Source organism: Sceloporus occidentalis, unplaced genomic scaffold (genome assembly GCF_023333645.1).
Source record: "Sceloporus occidentalis isolate IW3139 unplaced genomic scaffold, rSceOcc1.0.p SCAF_60, whole genome shotgun sequence".
Taxonomy (NCBI): domain Eukaryota; kingdom Metazoa; phylum Chordata; class Lepidosauria; order Squamata; family Phrynosomatidae; genus Sceloporus; species Sceloporus occidentalis.
In genome coordinates, this window is record NW_028317040.1 from 1760018 (window position 1) to 1783951 (window position 23934).

Sequence of the window (23934 nt, forward strand, 5' to 3'; positions counted from 1 at the left end):
ATTATTATAATTTTTGTATAGTAAGTTGTCAAAAGAAACATAATTTAGTTGATATGTATGTTTGTTTTTGTACATTACAGTGATGCATACTTTTAAAATGTAATTTTTAAATTAAATTTATACATTTTATGATCGTATATAACATGTGAGAAATATCTTCACTTTTAACACAAACCTGTTTAATGGAAGGTGGATCTGCATGACTCAATGGGGCATCATGGAAAAATAAGGGGCCCTAAGCAGCCACAAAGGCCGCATCTATGCATATATACACATGGACATCTAGAAAATGATCTAGAAAATACATATTCTGTCCTCCTGGTGTATGTTTATTTTTATAATAGTAATAATATATATTTATTTTTGGTGAATGCGTGTTGGACAGGACAGGATATTGGTCAATTAGACATGGGGTGACTGCTAGCTGTGCTTCACTGCACAGCTAGAGCCATGGTTGTGCCTGGCATACATTGTTAATATGTGTAAATGTTGATTAATCAGTCAATATCTGCTTCTCATGGTTCAAAGAGAAGAGTTGTGTTATCCTAGTGCCCTGCTGATGTTGTTGTATTCTGTCCCATCTCATCATTCCTCTTTCTCTGGTTTTGTTTCCAACTTGAAATCCTTGCTTTGTAATCTCCCTTGTTGCTCTTTTAAAAGATAATTAAAGGGCCTGCCTCAGAAACACCATCACTTTTATCTTGTCAAAGACTACCTATGAAAGTAAGATCCAACGATAGAGAATTAGAATGTCACTCCTCAGATCCTTTGTCTCTGTCCCCATGCCCCCCTTATCATCATATTTGCCTTTCCCTTGTCTGTGCCATTATTGAGTGCCTGTAATAACTATATAATATTTTTTTATACAATGTAGTTCCAACCACTGGTTGATATTGGTAGAACTGGTAAATACCTTTCATAGGCTTGAATGTTGATTATAATCCATCTTTCCATTAAGCTTCGTTTGTAGCTATATACGGTACTGTCAACCTCAGCCTCCATTTAACCCAACACTTCATCGACTACACCCAACCCCAGCCTCCATCTTTCTTATGCCCATTAATGTGTACATAACTATCTTTTATTTGTATCAATAACAAATGTTAGATTGCACATGGTAACAATTAGTTACGAGATCAACTCACATTCCAAAGTGGATTGCTTTTGCAAAATGATGATGATTGCTTTGAAATGTGTAAAAGGAACCTATCATTTATATCAATAGAAACATACTACAATGCTCTGTAGCCCCGCTCAATTCATGTGGTATATACAGGCTGTTTTAATTTTGAACTGCATATAATGTACAGCTAGTTTTTGCGTCGTGTTGCATGCTTTTGCCTGTTATTACCCAAGAATGTTTTTTGGGTTTTTTTTGCCCCCAAGAATTTTTTTTGTCTACCCTCATTGTTGACAGGTCAGTTTAGTAGCCCTGTAGTGAATGGGGGAGTCTGCAATTAAATGGTTAATTATGTGGGGTTAAGGCCCTTTCTGGTGCTAAATCTGTTAGAGAGAGAGAGAGTGGCCTTTTAATTTTGCCTTTGGAAAAGTAAGGTCTTATTGAAGCTACAGAGGAAACTGGGATCCAACAAAGGGGATGTTGTATGTAGGACACGCTGAGTCTGCTCCCGCTACTTTTGAACAAGCAGACCCTTGTTTACCTTCTCCAAAAAAAAAAGAAGTTTTGGGCAGCCAAGTTTACTGAGTGAGCTCCAGGCTCCCGATTCACTGCAGGACCAGATGTGTCCTCACACTAACAAGACTTACAAAGAAGCAGGCTGCAGTACTATTACACTCATATTTATTTACATATGCATATTAATAAAGCAGATAAGAACATTAACATTATAGGTTAAAATTGCATTATTGCAACAATATGCGGCCAATTTAAGATGAGGTGGATATTCGATTTTCAGCTTCCCAGTTGTGCTTATTCTCCTCTTTGGCTAAGACTCTGAGCATGCTAACTTTGGAAGCATTTAGGTTCTGCTTTCTTAAAATACCCTATACTTCACTGGCCACATTGTACAGCAGCTCCATAACTTAGTATTCTGCTATAGACATCTGCTTGTTTCCTGGATCACTGTTGGCCTGCTGCTTGCCGTAAACACAGAACGAGTTTGACCGTGGATGACCTCGGTCAGCTCCAGTCTCTTGCTGTGTCAGTGGTTTTCCAGCTATAGGATTAGTGTCTTTGGTTGTGTGTTTATTTGCAGGGGCCCGTCACTCTTCAGACCTCTATGTAATTTTGTGTGTTAAATCCATCTTCTGTTGCCCAGCGGACTACATTCACATTGATTTACAATGGAAGGAAGTTTAAGATGTAAATGAGGCAAAGCTACCCCTGACAACCCAAGATGAGGGGTGACTTGAGCCCCTCAGCAACAATGCCCCTATGCACCTTTCTGCTTGTGTCTTTGCCCAAAATGTATTGTTCCGATATCAGCTAGCCTCTCCTGTGATCAGTCTTATTTGTATCTTGGTAAATGATTCCATTTTGGTAGCTTCGTGGTTTGACCGATCTCCGAACATCTGTTTCATATAGCATCTTTGTAACTGTAAATTACATACTTAAAATCACCTGACTGTGTGTACCCTAATGTGACCAGCTTTTGATTTACCAGCTTTGTGACAAGGTCTCATTGTTAGGCATTTGGATGATAGATTGATAGTCAATAACTCTAAGAAGCTGTATTCTGTGTAGCGTTTGACTGTATGTGTAATCCCGATGCATAAATTGCATTCTCTAGCATGCTTTTTTTCTCTTAAAGTTCAATAGAGGAAGTTTTAAGAAACAGTTTGTTTCTATGTCAACAACTTATTAGTGCCTCTTTTGTGTCAACAAAAACTGCGGATGAGGTAAAATTTTAGGGCAAGTGGATGGGACCAAATACCACTCCTCTAAACAGAGTAAGAAGAAAGTGACCAGGAGTGGTATTTGGTCCCATGCACTTGCCCCACATCCCCCCCCACTGAGAAACAATAGTACTGAATATGGCTAGTAATAAATATTTAATCATGTAAAATTGTACCTCATCCGCAGTTTTGGTTGACACAAAATAGGCACTAATAAGTTGTTGGCATAGAAACCATACATAATAATAATCATAGATATTTACATTATGCCACCTTAGTGTTAACATTTGAAATATACCACAAAGGCAAACTTTCCACCCCGGGTAGCTGCAGATCTCTCACGAGGTGTTACTGGAAAATCATGTGGTGTGTTTGTTCTGGGCTCATTTAGAAGCCGGGTCTGGAAACTGCATTAAACAGAGGAACAAATTGCAGTTAGAAAATGTCAGGTTTATCATGTAGTTTAATCTTGTGCAAGGGACAGCAAAAATCCCCTGCACTGTGTAAAGACCAAAAGAACACGAAAAAACAGTTCCTTCCTTGATGTTGGTCATTATATCCTTTCCTGACACATTGTTTATTTCTTGAAAATCGTGTGCCAACGCTGAACTGTTACATCGGTTAAGTGAAGTCACGATTAGTAGGTCCTTTTCAGCATTTGAAACAATGGCGAGGTCAAGGCTGATGCTCTATAGAAAGGACATTGGATACCCGGAATAGCCTTTTCATGGCAAAAAGTATAGGAAATCATACACCACGATGTGATAAAGATATTCTAAATAATACATCTTTAAATCAAGTATGGGGTTTACAGAAAGGATAGCTATTAGTTCCTAGATGTTTCTACATAAGGCATGCAGAATTATGAAGTACACTCTAATTTAATAATTAAAAGTACTTTTAGAATGAAGATGGACGGATGAGATGGACCTTTACCCCGTGACGTACTGTGATTGTTAGATCAACATTCAAGTGTCGATAGAATGTGCTAGATCTGGGCAAGTCAGCCTTGGGGCAATGAAAGCTAGAGCCCAGCCAACCGCCCAGCCTCTCGTGGAATTAGATCCTCCTCTACATGTACAGCTCCTCGGTCCTATCCAGAAGGACGCTATGAGAACTTGCTACTTGAGTGGTAATGGGCTACACTCAGGCACATGGCATGAGCCAGCAATAGCTCACCCAGTCTTTGTTTCTGAATGATTAAAATGTAGTACCAATGCAACCTTTGCTGCTCTATGAGATACAAACCTCTCAGTTGTAGAACATTACAGGTACTGCACCATTATTACTGATTTTACGGTATTTACACAATAAGATGTTTAACTCTAACAACGCCTTGGGGGGGGTGCAACTAATGTTGTGCTTCAATAAGCTGGTGTTAGGATCAGAAGAATAAGCAAAATCCAAGTGTCGGAATTACCTGCTGTTTGCCGACCAGCTATCCTTTGGTTCTTTTGACCAACTAGGGTCCTCAGTGTGTTCCTTGTAGGTTCTACAAAATGACTTGTTGGTTTCCTTGAAAGTTTCTCCAGTACAGTAACTCAAAACACTCAGAAAAAGCTTTTAAAGTGCTGCGTCATGTTTTTATTAGATTGCTACATGTTTTAATTCCTCCTAAGCGTTTAGAGGGGGAAATTCTCTTAAAGTCTATGTAGAATATAGAAAGTGACGATAAAAATGCCTGTAAAGTTTTAGTATTGAGCGGTTTCCATGTTACTCAATGCCTTTTTGGGCTTTCCCTGCAGGCGAAAGTGTTTTACAGTTTCGTAGCAGAAAATACAGCTCACAATAAGGAGCGGCTCTTAAACCACCCACATTTCTCTTGTGAAAAATCCCTCTCCTCAACTCGTGGCCTCTTGAAAGCTCAGCTTCAAAGCATGTGTTATCCATATGTGAAAGGATTTTTCTCTGGAAATGTATTGAAGAAGAAAAAAAACTCATATTGCGTATTTACCATTACTGCATGAGTATGATAATCAATGATCGGAAGCCTATCTATATAAAATTAAAGCTGTGCTATGATGATCAATATGAAAACTGTTCCATGTATCTTAAAAAAAAAACTATTTATAAAATGATAAAGTCAATTCTTTGTGCGTCTTTAAGCTCAAAGCAGGATTATTTTCGGTTTGGGTTTTTTTTTTTTTGCCTAGCGTTCTGATATGTGAAATCTGAGAATTTTATACAAGGATTAAGATAATCGTCAATAATCATTAATAATCTCACAAGCATTTTGCAGTAGGGTACATTTGATATTTGTACGTGAATTCACAATATACACTGACCTCCCGACAACTACAAAATGGTACATAGGAATGATGCTCTTTTACGTGCCAATGTATACCTGCCTCCCCCTAGCGTCGGAATTGTTGGAAGCTTTTGTAGCGTTTGGCTAAAACAATAGTTGCGCATCTAGCATGTTAAGGACCTTCGCGGGTTTGTTTTATTTAAATGCAGAAGATTTACTTGTTAAAAAAACAAAAACACAGATACTTTTGAAGACGCTTCTTAAGTTTGCAAGTACCTCTCAGGGTTTGTTCTTGGCGATTAACTATTCCCGACAAAAATTAGGAATGCTACAGAATTTTACACGATGAGAAATAATTTCTTAGAATTAGGAATTCTATTTGTAATGCTGAATTTGGTTACAAAAGTGTTAAATTCAGCAGAGTTAAGTGTAATTTAATGAATGTACTGATAACTCATGGACCTTTGTAACCGTCACCTTACTGTATATATTTCCTTCTATAGCGTTGGACTACTTGGCTTAAACACAACTTTATTCATCGATCCATTGATTTCTTGATTGATTCTTGATCAAGCGATTAAAATTTTTAGCATATTTATTACACATTTAGACAGTTAGTAGCTTCATGCCTGTTGTAATACTATATTTTCTAATACATTGTGCTCTTCTGAAGCGTATGATAAAGATCTATTATCACAAGAGTTGCTAAAGATACAGAAGGAAATGGCACAGAACTGAGATCACTGTACATTTACCTAGAATATCCGTGTAAGTGAAAGGCCACATATCCTGGGTATAATACCAAACCAGGACATTTTACTCCTCTACTATATACGTCATAAAAATATGAATCACTTTGACTTTGTTATCTTCTCTTCTTTCACAATTAAAGCATTTTTAGATTTTAATATAAAGCCAATATTTATGCAGCAGCATGTATTTATCAGTATAGATCTGATTTTATAAAGTTGTGCATTTATATATGTTGTGACACATTAACATTGCTGATATTTCCACCTGCTTAGAAATGTGATTTCAAGATTAATCGGACTATGTCTATAGAAAAGGCTGGGTCTAATGAAAAACATCTTTGTAGAAGTATATTCTGAGCATATATATATATATATATATATATATATATATATAATATTTTGTGTGGGATTTAATTTTCATTTTTTTAACTTTAATATTTTGTGATAAATACGTTTCTTTAATCTATGAATATCTTAGTTTGTAAAATAATAATGATAATATTATTAGTGTTATTATTAAAATAATATATTGATGAAAGCTGCTTAAAAGGCTTTTTCCCTGGATTTAAGGATAGCAAAACTATGAAAATGTCCATGGCCTCCTGGAGGGGAAAAAGCCACCCTGAGTTTGGCAGCACGGTGAAGAAAATCTGTTGAGGCGAACCTAAATAGAATATACATAGAAATGTAATAATCAAGTGCATATGTGAATGAGAATATCGCACTTTGTAATATTTTACATTTTAGAGACAAATTGCAGAAGTCTTTTTGATTTACTTTTTTTGACTAATAAGTACATGATGTGAATGAGCAATATTTTCCCATTTGTTTGTGCTTCAGGCTGGTGCGAGCTACAACATCCCCGATACTACATTGTACACATAGCATGCAGAACAAACACCCTGCTCGCAACTCTGAGCTCCGGTGTCTGTTATGTACAGTATGCGTTCACTGATGATATTAACCCTTTCTAGATCTACTTGTCCCACGTATTCTATATTGGGCGTCTCTTGTGTTTGCTTTAAAGGCCAGAGATATGTTCAACCTAATTTTTTAAATACAAGCTGTACACATCAATGCCGACTACCAGCTAATCTGGCTTGTCAAATGTTGGATAAACTAACGTGCTGTCATATATTTATTCCGTAGTTATTTCAGTTTATACCGAAGCATTTATATGATCCATTTGCATGTGGTAAAACTATGTGGCTGAGACCTGAAATTTTATCTCTTTCTGTGTAATTAACCCTTTTTTTTTTCTTTCTTATTTCTAGGCTATTCCAATGCTGTGCAGAAATTTTCCCAAACCTTACAAAGCTTCCAGTTTGATTTCATTGGGGACACCATGACCGATGATGAAATAAATATTGGTAAGCCATTCTAATAATGGAAAATGGAAATGCCCAGTTTAACCCTGAATATAAATAAAATATAGATACACTGGTATTTCATTTGTCACCGGTATTTCTGCAGTAAACTTAAAAGGAAATTAAATGACTCCCCCTTTTTATTTATTTTTTGGATGAGGGTTACTTTCAACTCTGTAATCATTCTTGTTGTAATAAAATGAAGTTACTTTTAAACAGTAGATTGTAAGATTCAAAGAATAGATCTCCTAAACGCTATGCTGTGGTTTCATCTTTTGCAAAAAGGGAAATCACATTTAAATTCCCTTGGCGCAGGTACAGTATGAGTTATACAGCGTTTACCTTTTCTTTGCATTATAGTCATGTTTGATAGCCCACTGGCTATACACAAGCTTGTGGTGAGTCTCTGGCATTTAATATGTTAATAGCAGATGTTGGAAACTGATGTTGCTACCCGAGCCAAGCAGTGACTCACAATCACACACTCATCTGTAGCTCTCCTTGTGCTCCAAAAAAGGGCCCTGTCTGATAGAAGAGGAACCCTAACTGGCTGATCTGTGACGAGTACACCAGCCCATGACTTGGACCTGAACCTAAAAGTGCCGATCTTAGAGAAAAATCTAACACGGCCACATAACACAGCATTAATCCAGCATAGAATTGGGCAAAAGTAAAACAAGTAAAGAAAAAAAAAATCATTCCAATACAAAACATGTGTATCCAATTAATTCCTAGCCGGAAATAGCAGTCGTCTGTCTTTTTTTTTTTATTAACAGATTTACGCAAACCTCTGAATTTTAGAATTCTTCATGTCAATATGCAGGATTAATTTTCTGCTGGTGTCTCTGTGGCATGTGCAGTCCAGGTTCTTACGTAGATAGTGATCTGCAGGTTAGCACCCGTGGGAGATGCTGCCATATATTATTACATTAGTATGGATCTTCTAGTTACTGCCTGTGGAGGATACACTTTATACATTATGCATGCATGGTGTTCTTCAGGTTAATGCCCAAGGACAGAGCTCTGGAGATTTGACTTCTTTTGAAATGATTCGAGTCCAGAATGAATGGCCTTTGAACCTTAGACTGTCTTTTCCCCCGCTCCTATTAATGTGTGATGATCCCTAAAGCTGACACTCACTAGCTTCACTATTATGAAGAACCCACCCTGCAGAGGGGACCTTCATAGTAATTTAATTACACATAACACAGGGCCAATCAATCTCTTCTTGGAGCAGGTTCAATGCATAGTGAAGTCTGGGAGTCGAAACAGCTACTCTCTGCCTTGGAGAATAAAACCCCTGAGTGTCTGCACGATGCTGTAATAGCAAATGACACAACCTAGAGAAGTGGCTGGTTGCCTCACTGAGTTGATTTTGTTATGCCCCAAGGAAGAAAAACAGTGATTCAGCACAAGTTCTTTATGCTTTAGGAATCTCCACGAAATTTCAGCACCCTTGGGGGGTTTGGCGGTGATCATTATTCATAAATTGACAAAATCTTTATTTGCAAACAGTTTGTGCTGGAGAAACCTCAGCTACACTGCGAGACTTTCTAGCAGAAAGGGATGCATGTTAAAAAAAAATAATAGATATGAACATTTAAAACAGATGTGTGTATTGGCAAAATCTATTGTATTGCTATACAAGTCTAATCTGTTTTACAATAGGTAGTGTTAATGGTAGGTACATTTTTTGTTGCTTATTGAGTTTCTTTGGCATTTTTTAACTTTTAAATAGGGACATTGATCAGTAGAACATAAATCCCAGTCTTTCTTGTATGTTCTTTTTTTTCTTTCTTAACAGATTACCTAATAGACCACAGACACTTGTAATGAATGAATCTAACAAATCCTATTTCTTTAGAAGTAAAATGGCAAATTTATTAAAGCAAGAGCTTGTAGGTGACTTTAATATGTATTTTGAATGAACATTTGTGGGGGGCTTCTACTGCATGCAGGGCAAAGTTAATATGGGATTCATTGAAAGTAATTTCATTGATTTAATTATGGATTAGTCTCATTTTGTAAAGAATGTAACAAAAGACCAGTTAGGAAAGGAACCAAGATGCCTTTTGGTAATACTTTTCTGTTCTATGCACAAGAGACAACTAAGTACATGTGTATGGAGGGATGAGAATAAGATGACAAACTCAAATTTGAAGCTCCCCCAGCCTAGCAGTACCTTTTCTAACAGTAACCCACCATCGGATTTTTTTTATGGTTTTACAGCTGAATCCTTCAAAGAATTTGCTGATTTGCTGCAGGAGGTGGAGATTGAAAGGATGATGATGGTAAGATCCGACGTACAAAGAAATTACTGTGAAATCCATTTAGACGGCCGTCAGAGGCTAGCTAAGGCAGCCCTGTAATAGAGGTGCTCAGCTGGGTCACCTAACACAACGTTACCTGACCCTGCAGCAGTAGTGCAGTGTGGGGATAGGCATAACACAAGATAGGAGTGTGAATGAGTATGTGTTAGTGTATGGTGCTAGAGTGGGCATGGTGTTAGTGTGTGTTGGTGTAAGAGTACAGTTTGTGTATGTGTATTATCTGTTAAGTGGTGGGGGCAGCCGCACCAATTAAACCCCCAGTCTGTAGCCAGTAACCCTACGCTCAACCCTGATTTGGGAGGTGCACCTTTAGAAAGCTTAAGCAGTGATTAAGTAACTTCAAAAGGTTACAGTTTACTGAATTACAAAAGTGAAAAATGGATAATTATGGTGTAGTATATCCAGAAATGTATTATTAGAATGGAAGGTTCCTTACATGTTAAGGTACCTGGAGGACTGTTCAATTAATGATACCTCCCGCATTGTATACCCACCTTGCTTAACAAGGCCACATGTCCACTTAACATGACCACAGCATATGTAGATGTACGCTGAGTTTAGTGTATGGAATAATCCTTACTGTACCCCTTTTTAGAATCCTCTCAACAGAAACCTTGCTTTGCTTCTTGTTATAACAGCAATATATATGGTTTGGATCTATTCAGAAAGCCGTTTATTTTGTTTGTTTTCAATGTATTATCTCTCCTCAAATACACCCCTCACTATTTAATTTATTCATTCTGCTGCACCCCCATTAGGACCCTGAACATGGCTCAGATTATAACATTGTGAACTCTTTGTTTTATTTTTACACGTAACATTTTCATTTTTGGATGTGTTTTTTTAAAACGCTAAAACACCATATGCAATTCGCTACATGCCACGTTAAAGGGACACCTCCGGCATCATAGGCATTCCATGGTCCCTTTAAATGTTTCTGGTGTTCCCCTTGCAAATGCATTGGGGTGGTTCTGCAGAATGTAATATTTGTATAGACTGACATACATATGCAACCGAGACATTTCACTTGAGTATGCTGTGAACTGTATTTTGAGAAAAGTTGCATTGTTGTCTGATGCTTTCATCACATGGCTGCACTTTGAGAAAAGATTGAAGGTGATTATTATATTGTACGGCCCAATAACGTTATTTTTGCCTCTTCAGCTACAAAATGCGGATGATCTTCTGATCAAACCTCTTGAGGGATTCCGTAAGGATCAAATTGGACTAACCAAGGTATGTTACAAGTAAATCAGTAAGGGTTGACTGTGATCTGCACATATCATATATGTTTAATGTTGACTTACACCACGTATTAAGAAAGAGAATGGCCAACTGGGACGCTTGCGTCACAGTAATATACTTCCCTGACTACACATTTATTCATTTCCAGCTTTAAAAAAAACCACATGATCTTCTAAACAGTTTTTTTGTGTGTCCTGGTAAAGTATGGCATATGTTATTTCCTTGGGAAAACTAAAGTAAGCTCTCTATTTTCCTGGAAGTCATTCATTGACATGGTCACCTCCCTTACTCTGACATTATGCGAAAAATGGAGAGGCCCACATTTGGTAGAGAGGGGGCTGGATCCTCTCTTAGGCCATCTGGAGGTTGCCAGAATGAGTGAGCTGAGAGCAGCCAAGAAAATCTGGAATCGGCACAGGATCTGCCTCCTGCTTCATAACCATTTCATTGCCACATATACAGTGCTGTGAAAAAGTATTTGTTGCCTTGGCAATGCCTTTTATTTTTGCTTACTTGTCACATTTAAATGTTTTAGATCGTTCAAACACAAAATGCAGTTTTTACATGATCACTTCTTTTATTGAAGGTAAAAAGTTAATCATGTAATCATGTGAAAACATAATTGCCCCCGTAAAATCGCCGTGGAGGAATTCTGGCCCACTCTTCTTAGCCGAATTGTTTAAATTCAGTCACATTGGTGGTTTTGAGTGGGAACTGCCTTTTTAGGGTCATCTCACAGCATCTCAATCAGATTCAAGTCAGTAATTTGACTGTGCCACTCCAAACCTTCACTTTCGACTCATCATTCCACAGAATATTACCCCAAAAGTCATCAAGATGTTTTTTTGACAAATGCCAAAGACGAGCCTTTGTGTTGTTTTTGGTCAGCTGTCTTTTTGCCTTGCCACTCTCCCATGGATGCCATTTTTGCACAGTCTCTTATTATGGAATTGTGAACACTGACCTTAACTAAGACAAGTGATGCCTGCAGCTCTTTACATTTTAGTCTGGGTTCTTTTGTGAGCTCCTGTATGAATTGTTTATGCGCTCTTGGAGGAATTTTGGTAGGCCTAGCCTAGGTCGGCTAGATATGCTCCAGCACACCCGGTTGCTGCAAAACAGGGAGCAGATTGACCTCTTCGGTTGATCAGGCCTGTACTGTGTCACTGCTCAGATAGCTCTCAACTCCTTAACCAGCCTATTAATAGTACAGACTAGAGCCCTGCGCAGGAGTGTTTTCTTAATCTCGCTCCCGCTGAATTTCTGACCACCCGCAGCATGTGTGTTCCGCTCTCGCAACATATGTGTCCAATCCCGCCCGCTCACCGCAAACATCGTTCACAAACATTCGTCCACTCATTCACGGATACTCATTCATTCCCTCAATCACGCATACAAACTCCCCCACCCCCTTACCTGAACTGCAGATTTCCCCGTGCACTCCCGCAAGGGTGTTGTCAGGGACTGGGTCCATACAGAGGACTGTAATGACCCAGAGCACCCAAAGATGGAGTTCAGGAGGTATTGTGCACTAGTAGAGATGGACAGGGCCTCGTGCAGGGCGACTGCACTCTCCAGGGTGTTGAGCACCTAGGGTTGTGTGGCCACATACCAGGGCCCTGACATAGCAGCGGATGTTGGCCAGAACAAAACAAAGTGATATCCTGCAGGCACCCTGGAGCAGGCATGCGACATAGCTCTCCAGACAAATTTGTAGGATGCTGCAGGCTGGGATTAGGGAAGCTAAGCAGAGTAACAGCGGAAACATAGCAAGCAAGGAACAGGGAGATGACAGAGCAAGGAACAGGGAGATGACAGAGCAAGGAACAGGGAGATGAACAAGAAACATAGCCAGACAATACATACATGGTACAGGACACAACAGAGGACAGGGAAACAAGGCACACAAGGGATGGAGACACGTCTCCTTTTAAGCAAGCATAGGATATCTTAACTGGGACATGGGGAGAGGAAGGAGAAACCGAAATCCTCAGATGATTCAGGAAAAAGAGGGCAAAGGCACATAAGACAAACACACAAAAATACAGGACTAGCCTAGGACTATATGATAACAATTGAAGATTTAGTCGCATCTTATGGCCATAGTATGCTTTGCCACTACGCCAGAGTACTCAAATATAGGGTGGGCCCTAGCGATGAACCCACCTACTGAATCACTAATAAACTGAAACTAAACATTAAATCTATACAAAGAACAGAGTAGGACATACCTTTAGACTGCAGACTGAGACAAACATAACAAACGGGTGGGGCACACCATATAAAGGAAACAGAAGCTGAAGCTAAGAGCAGGAATCAAAGAATCAGAAGTTCAGGACAGAGCGTAAGGAAATCCAGGAATGGATTGTAGCGAGACAGGGGAACTGTAGCGAAACTGGGGAAACCAGAGAGTAGCAGCTCCACAGCCTGAATGGGACCTGACCAGTGCCTTCGCGTTGCTCGCACACAGCGTCTCTTCTCTTGTCCTGCCAGAACAGAGCAGAGTCATGTGACGTAAATTCACGTGACTCCGCTGGCTTCCTGGGTGGAACAAGAGAAGAGACGCTGTGTGCGAGCAATATGAAGGCAGGCTTGCGGGAGTGTGCGGGATTATTGGGACCCCCAGGTACATTGTCTGACCGCCCGCAACACCCGAAAAACCGCCCACACCCGCATGTTTTTGACAGGTCATCATCCCAGTCAGGGCCGGCCCGACAATGGAGCCGAGTGGGGCAACCGATTCAGGCGGCACTTTTTTTTTTTTTTTAAAGCGAAAGAGAGAGAAAGGGGCACTGAGACCGAACAGGGAGACTCACCACAGAGGAGAGAGAGAGAGGGGCGCCGAGCGGGTACTGACAGCTTGGTAAGCGAAAACCACTCGGCACCCCTCTCTCTCTCTCTCCTCTGCGGCGAGTCTCCCTGTTCGGTCTCGGTGCCGGCTTGTAATGCTGAGTGCCGGAAGTGCTCAGCATTACAAGCAGGCACCGAGACCGAACAGGGAGACTCGCCGCAGGACTGCTGAAAGGTAAGTACAAGGGGGGGTTAAGGGTACATAATAGGGAGGGAGAGGAATGATAGATAATGGGGGGGGGCAGCAGGGGTGGGGGGAGAGGAAGGGTAGATAAGGGGGGGGGCGGCATTTTAAAATTCGCCCCAGGCGGCATTTTGTCTTGGGCCGGCCCTGATCCCAGTACTCCACAGTGAGGACAGCGGTCATATATGGAGACATTTACAAAATGTAAATGCCACTGGTTTTATCTCCTTTTGTTCAAACTTTCTTTTCAGATCTGGTGGCTGTCATTGTTGTCAGTCGTGATATTTGGGTTATTTTTCATTGCTCAAACACCACACTGAGCTAATTGCTATGGTAATGCTAATGAAGTTCATTCCTCAATTACTTGAGTGATTCTATTGTTTACTACAGGCTTGTAGATTGGGCTAACATCACAATATTTTTGAAAACTTATTTTTAATCTGATACTCTTAAGTACCTTAATATGCATTCTGACACAGAAGTGGCCCCCCTCCGGACACACAAAATGTTAATAAAGTCCTGTTACTTTTTATAAAAGGCATCACTTTGTTAAAAATTATTGTTTCAGGAGAGGAAGAAAAAGTTTGACAAAGACAGTGAAAAGTTTTATTCACTTCTTGACCGACATCTGCACTTGTCATCTAAAAAGAAAGAGACACAGCTACAGGAGGTGAGGAGTGGCAGATGCATTGCCAATAGTGTCATGTAAATAACATTAAATAATTTTGGTTCACTTTTGATATGTATGAGAATGAATCATAAGCTCTCCAAAGTAAGTATAAAAAATATGTAAATATTTAGTAAAAAAAAAAAAAAGTATACATTACTCAGTCTGGTTTACTCTCTTCTGCAGGCTGATGTGCAACTAGACAAAGAAAAACAAAATTTCTATGAATCTTCCCTAGAATATGTCTACCAGATTCAAGAGGTGCAGGAGAGCAAGAAATTCAGTATTGTGGAACCGGTGAGCAAGTACACAGGATTCCTGTTGAATGTGCTGTTTTTATTTGCTAAGCGTATTAAGTAATTGCTTAGTAATACATAGACTTGTGCAAATGGACCACAAATGATTAGGTTTTTGGTCCATTTGTTTCCAGATATGTGTACATACAGTTAATGTCATAACAGGGGCGCTCCCACCATCTCTCCAGCTATGACACCCGCAACAGATTTATTGCTTTTTTGTATTCCTTTTTTATAGTATAAATATGCATGGACCTTCACTAATAGTGTAAATGCATCAATGTCTTTGTTCCCAGGTGCTGGCCTTCTTGCATTGCCTCTTCACGTCTAACAGTCTCACCTTTGAACTGACGCAAGACTTTCTGCCCTACAAGCAGCAGCTGCAGCTCAGTCTTCAGAATGTAAGTCCTGTACCAGAAAATAAACCGCAATGCGCACTTAAAATACTAATTCTTTTAGGGAGTGTAGAGTGTGTGATTGGTGGATTGGGGAGCATCAACCCCCAAACATTTTGTATGGCATCATTTGTGTAGTATCAAAATAAAACATATTTATAAATGAATTACCCATTTCCTGTTACATTGCCATTTATTTCTTTCTTCTTTTGATTTTTTTTCCTGCCTTGGCCTTCAGCAGCATTCATTGGGCACCAAGCCAGTTGGCTGTAAATTCGGTAGAAGTCAAATGTGTATCCAAAGTATGTTGTGTAATTAAGCAAAGAAAACACTCGTTGACTATTGATGTGTAGACCAATGGTTACAGAATGTTTTTGTTACCCTTTTCTTGGCAATGTATTCAAATTGTTGCGCAGCATGTGCAAGTTACACTTGTTAAACAAGGCTCACTGCTTCCGTTTACTGCAAGTCCATGCATAGCCAACCCAATTTCAAGATCTTGTACATTGCACTTCTAAAAGTCTGTTCATTTGCTTATTGTTGGAATGTGCACTTACCGTTATTTGCCTGCCCCACAGACCCGAAACCACTTCACCTCGACCCGAGAGGAGATGGAGGATCTAAAGAAGCGAATGACTGATGCTCCAATAGTCTGCAAATTGAAAGGGCAGAGTACCATCGAAGGATACCTTTACTCTCAGGAGAAAAGTAATGTTGCTTATACCTAGAAGCCTGTGCACAAAGCCACTGGCTGTAACTTACTTTATAACAGTTACATACTTGGATTTTCACATTTGTTTCTGATAGTGAGCTTGGCAGGATCTCCGGGGTATACTATAGAGTTTAATGCTGCACTTATGGCAGGTCTGAGGCTGTACATGATATCTTGGCATTTATATCAGTTTCACCTTCAAACCCGGTCACCACTAAATGCTTCAGCTTACAGCTAGACGGCCATAGCAAGAAACAGCTCCTTGAGATAACAGTAAAGACAGTTAAACCTCATGGAAACATAATGTCTTTGTTTGATTGCTTCTTTCAGGGGCTCTCGGCATCACTTGGGTGAAATATTACTGTAAATATGAGAAAGATAGAAAGATCTTAAGCATGACTCCATTAGAGCAGAAACCAGGCCCCAAACAGGTAAGTGAAATGTATTGTGTACGCATAAACTGGCTAATATGTGCCATGTTGCCCAGCCAAACACCATACTATATATATTTTATTATGTTAAAAATACATCTTCGAAAGCAATAAAAAACCTGTTCAACATGCTGAGTGCTGAGTGTTGTATGGAATGTACATCCAGGACCCGATCATTGCATCTTTTAAAATTACTGGAGACATAAAATTATTAGTATAATTTCCAATAGTGCAGTTATATGATGTGAAATGTATAATTCTGTCTATTTTAACAATTAAAATCCCAGTTAGGGTACTGATTTTTTTATCCTTTTGGTTGATGAGAAGCACAGCCTCTGCTTTTGAATATCGTAATAAAATACAGGTTAGGTAATTGTTTCTCTTAGTGAGCTGTAATCCTGTTTGCCTGTGTGGTAATCCCTTACCGCTACCATCTGTTTTAGGAGATATTCCCTTTGTTTTCTTTTAACTCCTCCGCGTTCGTTATACTATGTTCTCACCAGATTCCCACTTCTTCCTCGCCTTGTAGGTGACCCAGGAGCTGACACTCAAGTCTTGCATCAGGAGGAAGAGTGATTCTATTGACAAGAGGTTTTGCTTCGATGTGGAGACCAATGAAAGGTGAGTTCTATGGGTATTACAGGAACGTCCAAACCTACCTTATGTTTTGTACGTTGTGTAGTCACCATAAGTGTACAACATTAGAATGTCATTTACTAACTGGACCTCAGTGCTGCTATTTAGGATCATTTTGAACCAGTATATGTATCTGAATCTTACCATTTTTTTTTACTTTGTGCCTCATTCTCGGGGTTTGTCAGTTCTTTTGCAGCCTGTATGTTATGGACTTTTACATTGGTTATCTGATACATTATACTTTTGAGTTGCCACAAGCTAGGATTTCCATGGGGGTTTTATAGTGCTGAAGTCACTGCGTAAAATCTTCCCATTTAAACTAATATATAAAGTACCAGCAGATCCATCGGCATTGTACAATGTGCTTATACATAAATACATTTACTGCAACAGAGGATGAAGGCATACAGGGTAAGCATTTGTATTGTAAAATTTAGTTCACAATTTAGTATTTAAACGTGTCTCAAGGACAGGTCCTAACATCATTTTGACTCGCTTTTTGTTCTCCCATTTCTATTCTTTCAGACCTGGGACCCTCACTTTGCAGGCTCCGTCTGAAACCAATAGACGCCTATGGATTGAAGCGATGGATGGGAAGGAGCCAGTGAGTATGCTGAGGTTTGAGTGACCTCTGCTGGAAGAAACCTTATCATGAGCCACAGCCAGCACAATATCCAGTAATATGTGTTTGGCACTTGTTGCGGGCGATACATTAGCTCCATGGTAGATTATTATGATAATACAAAGGAAAAAAACATACCAAACGTAACAATTAAATATAGTTAACAGTATTTAGTAGTGCATTTTGTCCCAAAAGACATAGGTTTGGCACGTGCAAGTACCCCATGTCAGCTGTAAGAATGACACTATTAGCTTTTGTGGATGACAAACACTCTGTTTATTGTTTTAGTGTCCATACGAGGACACAGAAATTCAGGCCTCCCATTTTGCATCACATAGGTTTCAATAAATAGAGATATTACTTTGCTTATGATTCTGTGTGACTAAAAAAACACACACAAACTTTCTATAAAACATTGATTCTCTGCTTCCTATGTACAGGCCAGAACTGGCTCTCAGGCGCAACAGGCAAATGCTGAGTCGGTGCCCAATGGCGTCTCCATTCACCTGTTAGTCTGGTTGGGGCAGCTTCACACTGCAAAAGTGTTCGTGTGTGATATATGTGTAATATCCAGCCCTTGTGTGATATATGTGTAATATGCAGCCTGTGATTCATTGTCTACTCACCTAAAAGTGCCAGGGATGCCAGTCCAGCAATGTCTACATATTGCCATATGTTCTACTTATGCCTTTCCTTAAACCACTACCTAAAAGAATTGGCAGATGTCATCTCCTAGATAGTAAGGGTCTTCTTTACCTAGTGTGTCAGTTTGTCTTAGTCTGTCAATTGTAGTTTTGTTCATGCCCTTTGAATATATGTACTGTAAGAAGCACTTCATAAGTTGGCTGTATATAAGTATAATAAAAGTTATGAAACAGCTCTCCCATCCCATAATGATTGGATGTCCTTTTAAGCATATATATACAGTATTCACATATTCTGAAGGTTTTAATGTCTGGAGAAGATTGATTCTATTTTTATTACATTTTTTTCTTTTATCATGTGTAAACCTAGGTTTCAAAAATACATATCTACACAATGTAATTTTTGTTTTTAAATATCCACATTAACAGACTTAAAAGGAGTTGCCAGGACAAAATAACTTACAATACTACAAGGATGGGTCAGTTTGGTTGTCTGGAACTGTATAAAACTGTTCTCTGCTTTCCTCCACAGATCTATCACAGTCCTATCACGAAGCGCGATGAAAGTAAGTGCAGAGCACTCTGGCTATACGAACACTCTACCAAAAAACAGCCATACTTGCACTCCAGTAGTAGCTTTGACTGTTTTTGCATTTGCTCAGTCATGTAGCTCTAACTTTTTTTGCAATCATTTTCCTGCTCACAATCGTCTTTGTTAGATTATGTAATTTATCTGCATCATATGGAGTTGTGTATAAATAGCATTTCTGGTTCTAATTGATATATTGCTTATTATAAGCAGTCGAAGGTCCATGCACTCCTGTGTGTATATGGCCTCTCTTTGCTCGGCATTAGGGGCATAGGGGCTCTAACTATGATCATTTTGTAGCCCCAAGTACTAATATGGCGCCTCTCTTCCAGTGGAACTGAATGAAGTGGGATTCCGCTTTGTTCGGAAGTGCATCAATGCAGTGGAAGCAACAGGTAGGCAGTGATACAAAATGTATTGTTGGGACAATAGTTGTCATCTTTTGGTAATAGAATACACATTCATAAGGCGGGGTAGATACTTTTTGGTAATTTGGTTTTTACAAATTCTACATCATGGGGGAGGAGAAAGGCATGGGATGGTGGCGGAGGGTAGAGATAGACAATATCTTCAGGGGTTCTCCTAGCTCCCATGTTGAAAGTCATGTTTTTCCCGTTACTTACCTTTGGCTGGTTTTCGATTGATCACATTATTGATATCCCAGGAATGCCTCTATGTCTATCCTCTTACAGGAATCACTACAGAAGGCGTATACAGGACCGTGGGGAGCAACATCCAGGTGCAGAAGCTTCTTAATTCCTTTTTTGGTATGGATCACATCTGTATTACTTTTTACACAATTCACATAACTGATTACCAAAGATCTACCAAAGATTCTGCCATTGAATATGTATGTGTGCAGGTCTGTCTCCAGCAAGTTAGATTATTTTCTCATAGTGTCTCTTGAATATTTATATAGCAATTATAAAAATGACACTCGTTGACCGTAATGATATCACACAAAATGGTACATATTTAGAATACATAATGGCAAAAGACAATGTTATAACATTGATATAGTCCTTTTACTCCAGTATAAGACTCAATTAGTTAGATTGACTCCTATTCTCTTTTATTCACTTTTAGACCCTAAATGTCCCGGAAATGTGGATCTACAGAGCAGTGATTGGGACATTAAAACTATTACAAGCTCTCTAAAGTTTTATCTCAGGTACATGAAATGCAAATATAACATTTTGATACGCCAAGCTACATCATGTGACCCAGGAAGATGACCACTACAACGTGTCATAGTGTATCTCTGCTCCTTATGCTTAGACATTACAAATGAACTGTTCTAAATGTGTTCTTTTCTCCTATAATTATTTTGTGAATGTTATATTGTATTCTTTCTCCATAACGTGTTCCTTTTTTGTTTTTCAGGAATCTCTCAGAACCAGTAATGACATATAAAATGCATCGGGAACTTGTGTCTGCTGCAAGTAAGTCCCCTTGTTTTAATTTGTTATTATTGTGTATTAGAAGTACTATTATAATGGAATGCTCATGCATGGGACATGTTGGTGAAATTGACTTTTACAACATGTATAGTTAATAGACAGTGTGTCATTGTAGATAAACGTTAAAGTGAACCTGGCAACTAATAAGGGCTTATTAAAAGACTATAGCATGAAAACGGCCTTTGATATTCATTGTCTTTTAAGAACCTCTTATATTCCATGTATAAACTTACAAAGATTTAGCAATCGGCCTAGGATAGGGACATGCTACTAATTATTATGGATATGAAAAAGCTTAAAGTGCAATATGCTAAAAACAGCTCGGCAAGATAAACTGTGTGAAAATATAGGGACAGGATTAAGGTTTATGATGTCCATTTATTCATTACAGAGTCAGAGAATTTGGATTACCGGCTAGGAGCGATTCATTGCCTTGTATACAGACTTCCAGACAATCATCGAGAGATGCTGGAGCTGATCATACGTCACTTATCCAGGTACCTAATGGCAATTACACATTAAGATATTCATCTTATAACCCTTCTGTTGAAGACAGTGTCCTCTAGTGGCTGATACATGTATCCACTTTATTAAGGAATTAAATGGGATCTTTTCTTTTTAATGTATAAACATGGATCAATGTGACATATGTCATATTGCTTTAACTATTTTTTTACAAGTAATCCAATTGTATGTGTGAGGTCTATAATATGGATTTGACAATACCCTGTCATTTCTGTAAATTACCATACCTGTGCCAGTAAACATTACTGTTAGCACTTAAAGGAATGCATATCAGAGCCGTAGCTACCTCCTTTTGTCCCTGAAGGATGAACAGAAAAATGCACCCCTATTATATTTGTACAGATGTTACATTGAGGAAAGTACATTAATAACAAGGAAATTAATGGTATTAGAACAGGAAAATTAAGAAATAGTAAAACAAATATCTCTTATCCCAGTCGTTTGTTCACAATTTGTGCCAATCAGGTAACTATTAACCTTTGGCACTCTAGAGTTTGTGTACTATAATCCCCATTATGTATGTGCAACCCTAATCAGTATACAGTTAGCCAAACATAGATATGATACAGTGCAGCTTATAGTGAGCATTATTACATAGTGAACCTGACATGTTATAAAAAATGTAATAACTTCTAATTGAGGAACACTATTGTACTTTTCTAAGCATTAAGCTTTTGTATATGAAGTTACTTTATGTCCTCTACCATGCTACAAAATTTCATGAAAATCTGAAATATATATATGGTACAGTGGTGCAGCATAACTGCCAGCATTATATAGCAAGCCAGACACTGACAATGGCACAGCCTAACTCCCATCATTAAATAGTGAGCCAGACACTGATGGTGTTAGATTACTCCCATCACCGTGTACTGTGTCTGGCATCGACGGTGGTACACCATAACGCCATCACTATATAGTGATCCACAAACACACATGTGGCTACACCTTAACTCTCATCACTATAAAATGAGCCAGACAAATAGTTGTACAGCATAGCTTCCAATATATACTTCTGCTGAGAACGAACTATGATGCTCAGGAAATATTACAAAAGACTTTTGGTAGGCTGGTCTCATCGTTTAACTAATGCTCTCTCCCACACTCTCGCTCACTCAGTCTCACACTCCTTCACTCTTACTCACTCTCTCTATGAGTGTCTCCCTACCCTCTCTGCTGTCCTTCTGCATCTCTGTCTCCTTTACTCTCAAAAGAAAGGGCAGAACCTCTGTGGAACCCTCTCATTTGGGGGAGAGGATGTCCATAAAATGCAGTCAGCAGAGGGGGGTATGCCGCTGCAGCTCTGGAATTGCAGCATTTTTGTCAGATAAGTTTATTAATTTATTCTGCATAAATAAAGAATGCATGCTCTATATTGCAAGCATGGCCCTCTTTACCTAATGTATTGATTTTTTTTTAAACAATTAGTCAATTCTAGTTTTGTCATATCCTTCATTAGTATGTACTGTAAGAAGCATTGCGTAAATTATTGCCACTATATAAATAAAAGATATTAATAATAATATTAGCGTACTTTAAAACATTAATATGAGTTGTTGGTGGGGCTGTGTGGGGCATTAAATGCCCCTTTCAGAAAACAAATAAGCAAGCCTTTGTTATATGGAAAGGTGCTGGCAATGTCCATATGCGCTGTTAGCTTCTCGCTTCTGACACTGCGCTACGTTACCTTACGTTAGTGAGGATCTAAAGCATAATAGAGACAACTAGCGGAGGCTGTACTGTCCGCTGCTAGCTTTGCCCACCGGGCCCCATAGAAAGCAGGTGTCAGGAAGTGACTGGCAGTGGGTAAGCAAAGCTTCTTTTCTGTTTAAACTCTTAAGATAACACTTTGGTTCGCTTAATGGTTTTCTTAAGTGTTAAAAATAAAGTTTAAATCCTAAACGCTAAAATATTCCAGTGATAGATTTATTGGGAAAGAGCCTCAGAGGCAATGCCATACCCTGTCGAGTGCCCTGTGGAGGAAATGGCAGCTGCAGAGAGGACACAGGAAGTGCTGCCCTCTCCCAAACTGCTTCCTAATACACGTTTGTGTAAGTAGTGCTAACAACTACTCAAACACATAGACAATTATCTTACACGAACATTGCTGGCATACATGTTTCTTGAATGTATAGACGTATACAGAGTTATGATTGGGCACTGCTAATATCTGGTGTGCAGTAACAGTAAAGGGGACTCCCATAGTACTAGTATAAGATTATGAATGGCTTGAAAAATAGTTCTGTTTTCTTTTTGATGCATATGCATATGAGCTATTTATTTTAGTCTATTCTATGAGACAAACACTCTTGACTCCTTATCATCATACCTGAGAACTAAATGACTTGACCCTGAGAACAGGGGAGGGCTGGCAGCCTAAGGCCTGGGGGGCGAGTCTAGTCAAGTGGCCCATTGCGCCACCAAAGCGGCTGCGAGCGACATTGATAGCAATCACTCCACTGGCGCTTAATGAAATTAAAGTGGCCGGCGTGCACGCACCGCGCCGCCCAATAGCCGTGCCTCAGCTCTTTATCCCACCCCTTTTAAGACGTGGGACAAAGAGCTGAGGAATGGCCATTGGGTCTGACTGCTGCATGATGCAGGGGCATACCTAGAGTATTTGGCACCTGTGGCAGATCCTGTATGTGGCACCCCCCCCACACACACACTTTAAAACTGCATAGTTTCTATGGTTAGGCAAACATTGACAGGGGTACAGCAAAATTGTTATCATTATATACTGAGGCACACATTGACAGTGGTACAGCATAGTTGTTATTATATACTTAGGGATTACGCTGTACCACCGTCAATGTGTGCCTATACTTTGAGCCAGACACTGACAATACTGCAGTACAACCCCTTTCACTATATACTAAGCCAAACATTGATGTGGCTGATTGACATTGATTGACTTCAGTGACTGGCTTAGTATATAGTAGGGATGCACCGAAATGAAAATTCTTGACCGAAACTGAAAATTCAGCATTCATTTGGCCAAATCCGAAAAAAAAAAAAAAATGTTAAAAATACTTTATTAAAAGTAACACACCAAAATTAGACAAAAAAAAAATCAACAATATTAATATATATATATATATATATATATATATATATATATATAT

General features: G+C 39.1%; 1 protein-coding gene across 1 annotated transcript in view; it reads left to right on the forward strand.

Annotated features, from left to right (window-relative positions):
• The window catches only part of LOC149287466 (oligophrenin-1-like), a 37267-nt gene that overhangs the window by 7627 nt on the left and 5706 nt on the right, over positions 1-23934 (forward strand). Inside the window, exons 2-17 of the mRNA XM_089492806.1 lie at positions 7131-7226; positions 9453-9514; positions 10718-10789; positions 14401-14502; positions 14686-14796; positions 15092-15196; positions 15769-15898; positions 16233-16333; positions 16863-16954; positions 17495-17573; positions 18768-18801; positions 19157-19219; positions 19517-19591; positions 19911-19995; positions 20208-20266; positions 20676-20781. Of these exons, the coding sequence (XP_089348932.1) occupies positions 7131-7226; positions 9453-9514; positions 10718-10789; positions 14401-14502; positions 14686-14796; positions 15092-15196; positions 15769-15898; positions 16233-16333; positions 16863-16954; positions 17495-17573; positions 18768-18801; positions 19157-19219; positions 19517-19591; positions 19911-19995; positions 20208-20266; positions 20676-20781 (1372 nt within the window). The remainder of the gene's footprint in view (positions 1-7130; positions 7227-9452; positions 9515-10717; positions 10790-14400; positions 14503-14685; positions 14797-15091; positions 15197-15768; positions 15899-16232; positions 16334-16862; positions 16955-17494; positions 17574-18767; positions 18802-19156; positions 19220-19516; positions 19592-19910; positions 19996-20207; positions 20267-20675; positions 20782-23934) is intronic.